The sequence below is a fragment of the Gambusia affinis genome, linkage group LG02 (assembly GCF_019740435.1).
Source record: "Gambusia affinis linkage group LG02, SWU_Gaff_1.0, whole genome shotgun sequence".
NCBI lineage: Eukaryota > Metazoa > Chordata > Actinopteri > Cyprinodontiformes > Poeciliidae > Gambusia > Gambusia affinis.
Genome location: NC_057869.1, coordinates 11,750,770 through 11,760,356, shown reverse-complemented (window position 1 = coordinate 11,760,356; position 9,587 = coordinate 11,750,770). Strand labels below are relative to the sequence as shown.

General features: G+C 38.3%; 1 protein-coding gene across 1 annotated transcript in view; it reads right to left on the bottom strand.

The window, feature by feature from the left end:
* itsn2b (intersectin 2b) overlaps positions 1-9,587 on the bottom strand; it is a 43,990-nt gene that overhangs the window by 2,872 nt on the left and 31,531 nt on the right. Inside the window, exons 28-39 of the mRNA XM_044139488.1 lie at positions 5,146-5,267; positions 4,935-5,041; positions 4,220-4,403; positions 3,399-3,497; positions 3,224-3,307; positions 3,048-3,131; positions 2,905-2,967; positions 2,214-2,363; positions 1,190-1,308; positions 1,035-1,117; positions 874-957; positions 620-793 (exon numbers count right to left, since the gene is read on the bottom strand). Coding sequence (XP_043995423.1) covers positions 620-793; positions 874-957; positions 1,035-1,117; positions 1,190-1,308; positions 2,214-2,363; positions 2,905-2,967; positions 3,048-3,131; positions 3,224-3,307; positions 3,399-3,497; positions 4,220-4,403; positions 4,935-5,041; positions 5,146-5,267 — 1,353 coding nt within the window. The remainder of the gene's footprint in view (positions 1-619; positions 794-873; positions 958-1,034; positions 1,118-1,189; positions 1,309-2,213; positions 2,364-2,904; positions 2,968-3,047; positions 3,132-3,223; positions 3,308-3,398; positions 3,498-4,219; positions 4,404-4,934; positions 5,042-5,145; positions 5,268-9,587) is intronic.

Here is a 9,587-nt window from a genome sequence, read left to right as displayed (position 1 = left end):
AGGAGACGTTTCCTGCCAACAGCCATCACTGTCTACAATAACTTTCTGAAGAGTTTAAATTAATATGAGTTACAACAACATTCAATTTCCCATTGGGATTCATGAAGTATTCTTTAATTTGAATCAAAGGATTTCTCAAACATGCATGAAAGAATCAAAGCATCACTCCAGGCTGACATCATAACATAATGTAAAAAGAAAAAAAAGTTGATTTTATATTTAAATGCTCCATTAGCAGGATTTCGTTTGGGATTATTCTGTATTTAGCTTCATCCTTCTTGGGAATGCTTTTCAAAATTTGTGTTTGTGGTGCTTTGAATGCTGAGCAATGCAGTCACAAACATACAATTAATAAAAAAGAAATAATAAGTAGCATTTTTATTATAATTTTTATAGTTATAAAATTCTTTATTCATATTGTCCACATGTAACTACAACGCAGCGTTGTGCTTTAGTTCTGATTCAGAGCAGCTAAAAAAGAAATTATGCATCTTTTTGTTGAGATAAAAGGCAGAAATCAGCCAGGAGTCGTGCTGCTCTGATTGGATTTTAGACATCAGAAGTGGGTAAATATTACAGTATTTAACCAAGAGGTGAAAGGATTCGGTTTGCAGCTAACCATCTGGTGAAAACTGGTCTCTTTCAGAGATGGTGATGCAGAGGACGTCTTGGTAGAGATCTCTGATGTGGAACTGACAGTTGAAGCTCCACTTTGGGTTCAGGGTGTCGTTGATCGTCCTGGACGTGAAAGTCTGAGCGCCCATGGTCACCTCGCAGTACGGGTTGCTTTTACCTGCAGGAAACAAAGAAATACGACGAGTCGGTGAGGAGAACGGGAACATGAAGCAGGGAGATGAGGAGAAGGAGACTCACCGTTGGGTTTTGCTGCTTTGAGCTCGGTGGCTTCCAGAATGGTGACGAGGAGTCTGCCAATTCCAGTGCCCTTTATAGAACGAGCTGCAGACACACGTTTGATGGTTTTAACTCGGACCAAAACACAGCAGAGCCAAACATGGCCGCTCCGAATGACCAACCTTGATAAACCTTTTCCCTCTTCCTCTTCTCAGTCTCGATGAACTCCTCAGAAGCCACTTTTATCTTCTGAACCCAGGAAGTCCTGACGACACACAGAGAGTTCGTGAACACACTGAAAAGTTTATCAGAGTGATGCTAACTGGTGAGCAGCTACCGCTCGTTGATGTTGTCGGTCCGCAGCATGTAGACTTTGTCGATGTGGGAGATGTGGAAGATGGGCTCGTCGCTGGAGGGATCCGGAAGCTTCACCAGAACCTCGTTCAGCAGAACAGGCTGTGGAGAACAGGAAACGGGTTTCCACTCTGTAATACGTCATTTCTTTGCCTGGTTTGTCTGTTTAGTTCACTACTTTTATAAACGGTGGAATATTTATTACTTTAGACCAACATTTAGCTTAATATTGGAGCAAGACTAAGAGAAACTCCTGTTAATTTGTTACTTAGCAACACAAATCAAGAATCAAAGATGGAGAACCAACATTTAGTTTTATACACATCTAGAACTCACCCAGAACAACTGGAACCAACATTTAGTATTTTATCTCTCTAATCCAGAACAAACGTAAGATCCAGAGAAACCCCAGCTAGTTCATAAATTTTATTAAATATGGGGAACAAACATGTATCTTTACGTTTTTGTCTTTCTTTTGGTTTGTTGCTTTTGTTTTCCTTCTCATTCATGTAAACGTTTGAACTGCCTTGTTGCTGAAAATGTGCTGTATAAATAAAGTTATTTTACTGTTTATGACAACAGAGGCAGAGCTATAATAGTTTGGATTTTCTTTATAGTTCAGTTTTATTTTGTTGTGACTTTTTGTTTTAGTTTAGTTTTATTAGAGTTCTTCTTTTGTACTGTTAAAGTTTCTATTTCAAGAAGGTACTTGAAAACGTTACTTACACTTTAAGTGGTAATATTCTCTTCTTTCTGTCTCATCCAGAAATTTTTGCAGTTTTATTCTGCAATTGGGATATTCTTTAAGTCTGTATACACCAGTTAATTAATTGATTATTTAATTAGTTTACAATTTAAATGATCGATTCATCATGATTAATCCGATCAATTGTTTTGTTTTTCCATCTTCAGCTGCTCAAAACTTTGCAGAGATTGAAGAAACTGGGCACACACGTCTGATTGGTGGATGTTTAAAAATGAAACTGGTTTCTGTGGAGGTTTCTTACTGGTTTGTACATCTTGAGCTGGAAGTTGGTCCTCTTGCTGAACAGCTTGTCAGGCCCAGAAGAGGTGAACTGTTTGGCAGCATGAGTTAAAAGCAGGAAGTCGTTGAAAAGGAAAGCCCAGAGCTCCTTGCTGCTTTTTGCCTTGTACATCTGAAAAATAGACACATTAAATAATTAAAAAAACTATCAAATTACAGTTTAAAAAGACAAGAAAATCTACTTTCCAGAATAAAAACGCATTTTAAAAGACCGCAAAGGGACAATTTGTACCATTCCAGTTTTATTTTCAATCCATTTTGGGTTGAATATTCCTCCAAAGAACATTTATTTTTAGAATTTTCCAAAAACTGCAACTCTGAGACTCACAGAAAAATAGTAATTTTTGATTCTTCATTCATCCCAACATAAAGTAATATGTTCATTTACAGCTAAATATATTTAACATTTGATACGGACATTTCTGTCTGAAACTGCTGTGGAAAATAATCTCATTATATATTTTTTTGTTGCTTTAGGGATGTTCAGGTTTTTTTATTAGAGTTAAATGTATTAAGGTTTTCTTAAAAGGACATTGTAAGGGCTTATATTTTTAAAATAAAATTCTACCTTGTCATTTATTACATTAAAAACATTTAAATCATTAAGCTTTCAGAACATGCAGATCACCGTTTATTGATTCAGATTTGCTCACCTTTCCGCTGTGCAGCAGTTTTCTGGGGCCCAAACAGTTTGTCAGAGAGTTAAACACCAAATGCTGCGAGCAGAGAGAAAATGAATTAATCTCCTTTTGGATTATAATCTCTTATGAGTTTATGAGTGCTTAACGCTCATTACCTCCATAGAGGCGTCACATTGTACGTGGTTCTGGATCCACTCCAGCCTGTCAGAGTTCTCCTTCTCCCTGACGCCTTCGTTCACCTGGACAGAAACAAAAGCGTCTGGTCGCCGTTTCGCCCAGAAGAAAAAGCAGCAGCATATTAAAGAGATGAGATTAAAAAAAACTGAAGAACCTGCTGACAGAGTTCCTCTGCTTTCTCCAGAGCCTCTTTCAGGTGGCTGTGGTCAGGATGGCCCTCTGCTGTGCACTCCAGGATCTGCACACACACCAAGGATCATCTTTAACAGACAACAACGGACTGACGGACGACAGAGTGACTGCATCAGGTCAGTAACTGGACGACCTACGTTTTTAATGTGCAGCGGGTAGCGAGTGATCCGCTGCATCGGCTTCAGCAGGAAGCTGGACAGCGGCATGCCTTTACACCTGTAGTCTGTCGCAATTTTCTGGACAGAAAAAAGGCCAACGTAGCTTTCAACAACGTTACATGGATCCCTGAGGAATTGTTTTCTTTTTCATTACTTTGCAAATTGGCAAATTCTGTATACAGTCACAATAATAAATGGTAAATGTTAGTTCTTTGAAGAAATGTGAAAGAGTAATGTCAAAATAAGTTCATACTTCTTCCCACTCCTTAAATATAAATATACTTTACTACTGTAATTCTTTTATTTTAAATTTATTTTTGTTTGGATATAATTTTGTTTATACTCTTGTTACACTACATTCAATAAAGTCAAACTAAAACTCAAAACTTATATTGCAGCAGAAAGACTTTCAGTTTTCAGACTAACTAGAACATGTCAAACTCGAGGTCCGGGGGCCAAATCTGGCCCGCCATTTCCCTGTTGTTTGGCCCTCTATACTTCTGCTAACCTTTAAAATGACGGTTGAGTTTTCATCTGTATTCTGCCAAATTTCATCATTGTGACAACATTTTGAATGCAGAGACGTTTATTTATTCATATTTTATCAGTTTGTAAATGAGTTTTATCAACTGTAAAATTAGAAAATAAATACCATTCAACTCTAAAAATCTCTGGGTTAGCTCTGGTGGGCCACACAGATGAAATCTCACATCCCTCAGTGGAAACGTTTCCTTTACTCCAAAGGTTTCCTGACCTCTTCTCATCTTTCCTCATTTCGTTTTCCATCCTCTCCCTCCTACCTTGAGGAACGCCTTGAATTCTGGCTCGTTGTCGGTGCGGGTCTGGAGCAGCGCGGCGCCGTTGAACTGGGACGAGCAGAAGCTGATGTAGGGCTGCATGTGGGACAATTCAGAGGCCAGGATGTCTCCGATGCTCTGAACCGGCATGTTGTCCCCCGTGGTTTTCTTCCGACCATGGAGAGCCCTGAACGCAACATATGATCCATTTTAAACTCAAATATAATAAAATATGCAGCTTTTATGGTTAACATTTATATTATCAGCTTATATAGAAACCAGAAATGTGCAAAATGCATTCATGAGTGTGATTACTTCCTAAAAGGTTAGTCTTTTTTATTTTTTTTTTACAATGCCCAAGTCTGAGTAACTTAAATCTAATTTTCTCTGCACTCATTTTTAGATTGTTTTCAGATTAACATATTTGCACGTGCATGCTTCTATGTTATTTATGCATTTATATTCAGCCATATTCAAGAGAGCTGCATCCTTAATAAATCTAGCAGATTTATTAGACCGCTGCCCTCTGCTGCAGAAAACCGAGAGCAGTGGAGATACCAGCGGCTTATAGCTCGGTGCGGCTTATATATGTTTGTTTCCAGTATTTATCAAAAAAAAAAATTGTAGGTGCGGCTTATAGTATGTTGTGCTCTATAGTCCAGAAAATATGGTACTTCATCTTTTTCTGGTTCTGTTCGCTCCACCAGATCATATTTACTTCACGAGTTTACTGTTGCAGGCCAGAAGCTCCCTCCAGTTGACGAAGATCATGGCCATCTCTGCATCACTCAGCCGCCGCGACTCAGACATCGGCTTGTAGAAAACCTGCAACCGATGCAGCAATAAGATGAATGTGAAGAAATGAAATGAAATGAAGAGCAAAGCAAATGTTTCATCATATTTTGTTTGTACTACTTTCATTAACTTACATCCAGTACAACCTGCAGGTCCTCCACGTATCTCTCCTCCGCCTCTATCAGCTCATGGATGTAGCCCTGCCTCTTCTTCTCCTGGGGGCTGAGAGAGTCCAGGCTGGTTGGGTCTGAACACCCTGCAGGACAGGAGCAACAATCTGAACATTTCAGCCACAAACGGTGGGCGGCTAAAGCTTCTTATTCTCATTTCTGAGACTTTCTTAAAGGTGACCTTTATGCTTCCTTGAACAGGCGAGTTTAGATCTATGGGTTAAACAAAACATGTTCATCACATTTCTTTTAAAAAAAAACAACATTCTGAGATAAACAGATTTTAGTCTCATCAGTTCTGCCCGTTTTGAGTTTCTTTCTGAATAAAATGTTTTAGGGCCTCAATCCAAATTCAGCGTTTACACTCGCACGTGAAACAGATGTGTAATTATACAATTGTGCATCTCTGAAAAGCAGACGTGGAGCCTCCTGCACAAACAACAAGAATTCAGGAAGTCAACAACAAAACATTTGTCTTTTCCAGCAGCCACTGTACAGCGTGTAAAAAACATTGTGGAGCTCAGTTTGGGTTGCTAGGTAACGGGCTGGGATTGGCTGGGGTTGCTAAGCAACAGCATAGTGCCCAAAAATGAGACTTAATAATCATGAGGATATTAAAAAGGCTCATTTTCCAGACACCAAAACAAAAAAGTAACGTATTGCCAGAAAACGGCTGGAAGTTTTTTTTTTTTAAGTTTTTAGAAGCAGTTCAAACTCAAAAGGAAGTAAAAAAAATGTTAAATTTTTAAAGGAATGAGAAGGGGGAAAAAAAGGACAGAAATTTTCAATCAGCAAATTAACACTTACCATCTAAAAGATCACACCTGTGCCATTGTGAAATTCCCAAACAAAGTGGCCGCTCCTCACTAACAGAGTCACACATTTCCTCTTCCTCCCTAAACTCTTCCTCATCCCAAAGCCTTAAAAACTGAAATCTGCCGTCTGAAGCCATTTCTACCAACGTTTCTCTCCGCTCAGGTTTTTCAGCTTCCTCTCTGTTCGTCTCCTGCCTGTCTCGTCTGAGCTCTTATCTCCTCGTCGCTCTGAAATCTGTTTGTACCAAAACAGGAAGAGAAATTCCTCCTTTCCCTCTTTACTCACTGGCATGTTTAGAGACGATACAAGCTAAACATTTTTCTGCTTTTCCACCTTGGAAAAGCTTGAAACCCCCCTCCCCCCAAAAAAAATGATTTTTACAAATGTTTCCCAGAAAATGTAGAAAGATGTGTTAAAAATGGGAGAAAATGTTTATCCATTTGGGAAAAATTCAGAAATGATTGAGAAAAAAACTATTGATGAGGTCACCTAAATCACATTTATGGTGTTAGCACAGAAAACACAAACACAGTAAAGATTTACGAAAATGAAATAACATGCTTAAGAAAAATACTTGACTGAAGCATCGTCTCAAATAACCCTTTATTTATTTATTGAGAATCAGAAAACGTATTCGGTATCAGGCAGATTTGCAAAAGTAGTTACACCGACCAGCACCATAAAATATTAACACCTTCGCCATTATTTGTTCTACTAAAAGCTCTGAATTTATAACACAACATATCAATACATTCACTAGTTTCATTTAAAAAGAAATGCAGCAACCTGAGCTTCTTTCCGTTTGTATCAGACAGTAATGTATTGGTAATTGTTGATCAATAGGACAGTGCAGTCAAAAATGTGAATAAACTTGATAAAAGGTAGGTTTTAGTGTTCTGAAAAATATAAGACCATCATAATTCATTTGAAACCTTTTTCCACAAAACTGATTTTGACATTTGATGGAACTGAAACTAAAACATCCAAAAGGTTTTGGTCCAAAACCGGCCCATATTTACGACTGTTTACTTTGAAAACACAAACCCCATTTGAAGAAAAGTAACAGGACATGATTCTGCCACCACTATGCTTCACAAAGCATGTGTACTATTACGTTTTTCTTTAAGTGTCATAATAAAACAGCCAGATCAGTGTATACAATTTCCCTTTTAAGGAATGTAAAAACAGGTAATTGAAAAATGACTTTTCCTACCACTTGTGAGATGTATGATATGACATAACATTTAACCTGCTGGAAAAAAATGACAAACTGTTTATTTCTTGTATGAGATTTGGATCTACGTGACAGAATCTGAGTAAAATAGACTCAATTGACAAATGACCATTTGAAAAGATAAATAAACTATTGTAATGTTTTTTGTCTTTGTAGGCCTCAAGCTAATAAAATACTTTATTGCAGTTATTAGGATTGCTTCTCTGTTGACACGAAACAAACTTTTTTAAACTCATTTGAAATATCACAACACAAAAGCCACTTGAAACTATTCCCACTAGAAGTTTGTGTCAGTAGTTTTGATATAAACGTTCTGGAGCTCAGCTTGGGTTGCTAGGTGACGGGCTGAGCTAGGGTGGGGTTGCTAAGTGACGGGCTGAGCTCGGGTGGGGTTGCTAGGTAAAGGCCTAATGCCTATTGACTGCGACTTATAAATGTAAGTAAGAGTCTTTCAATCTTTGCCAAACTGAAGGGTGGATTTCTGAGCTTCTCCAGTAGGTGGAGTCTACTTTGTTTAGAAATGAACCAGAGTAATAAAAAAAACATGCAGGAATCTAAAGCCTAATTGCATGCGGCTTATGGAGACAAAAGATTTAATAAACAAACTACAGCTCTGTTGGTGATGTGTAGAGTTGTTGTTGGGATGTTTTAGTCAGGCCTGGATATTTTCTGTAAAAGAAAAGGCTTTTGTCTTTTAACCCACAGACCTTATGAAGGTCCAAGTCGTAAGCAGAAACCTCTGCTGGTTCTACGTCATGTCCAGAGTGTGAAAACCAATAGGAACAGTTTTTTTTCTCTCCAACAGATTTTAGTTGAGTTGTGGAAAATGTCACATTAAAGGTGGAAAAAGGTGGGGCGTGCCGTGGCGGCGTAGGGGATGGCGCAACCCATATTTGGAGGCCTTCAGTCTTCGACGTGGCCAGCGCGGGTTCAACTCCCGGACCCGGCGACATTTGCCGCATGTCTTCCCCCCTCTCCTTCCCCCTTCCTGTCAGCCTACTTGTGTAAAGGGGGACACTAGAGCCCACAAAAAGACCCCCTGGAGGGGTAGAAAAAAAAAAAAAGGTGGTAAAAGGTCTGAAATGATTAATCTTGGTTGGACCCGGCATCTTAAGAGGATGTGAAGATTTTTATGCCCACTACAAAGTATGAATCACAACAAGTGCAGTTTCTGAATTGATACATCTCAAGAAAATCTATCGGAGCAGCAGGAAAATAGTTAAATCCCTATAAAGGTGTGGGATAAACACAACTCTCTGTAACAGCATACAAATACCACTTATGGCTTTTAAATATCTATTTTTTTAAATCTATGACCCAAATGAGTTTCATTGGCATTAAATCTAAACACAAGCAAGCGTTACATGAGAAGCCAAAGAAGAAAAACACGCGTTTTATAACCACAAAGCACATAAAAGATGGACGCAGCCACAAAACATTCCTTTCTTTCACTATTAATTTGAATTTAGGCTTCTACAACCTTAATCACTGACTGAATTTGGTCCACAAAAAGCCCCATTCACTTCACCGATACTTTTAATCTATATTTGTTCATCGTTTGCAAAAAGACAATCAAAAGATAAGAGTTTAGTAATACTTAAATCCTGCCCTTGGAGATAGTGAGATTCACAGATTTGTGAGAGAAGAAAAGTCCTTTTCTGACTGGCCTTTTCACACAGTCTGCTCAAGGTGCGAGCGAAGAACCTTTGGTGTTTATAGTCGTCTCGTTAGTAAGGAACGGAGGAGAATGTGGGGGGTCAAAGGGCACCTCTGAACCAGGAGATGTCACAAAGCTGCATCAACGCTTGTCTGTAAAAGAAAGCCAAGACAGCGGGGGAAAAAAAACAACCTGGAATCAGAGACGCCGTTTGGGATTCTGCCAAGTTTTTCCACAATGCCTCGCACTAGTTTTCACAAGACTTTCAACATTTTTGAACAGTTACAGGAATATTCTGGTGTATTTTAGTGGGATTTTACATGATAGATCAACAGAATGTAGTGCATAAATATGAAGTGGAAGGAAAATAACAAATCTGCGTCTTAATTAATTAAAAACTATCTAAAAGGTGAGGCATACTTATTTAGCCTTCCACGTTAATTACTTTGTATTACTTATCAGGGAGATATGGAAGCTCATTATAAGTAAATAATTTCTTAATATTGGTTAAAAAGTACTTGCTCTATAGGTAGATTATTTCACTTATACCATGGGAAATTTGTCTTGTTATAAGTAACTTTATCTACCAATGGAACTAGTACTTTTTAACCAATGTTAAGGAATTATTCGCTTAAAACAAGCACCTATATCTGGCCAAAGACTTACTTGTAAGTTAGTTTTGACTCATTTCAAGTGAAA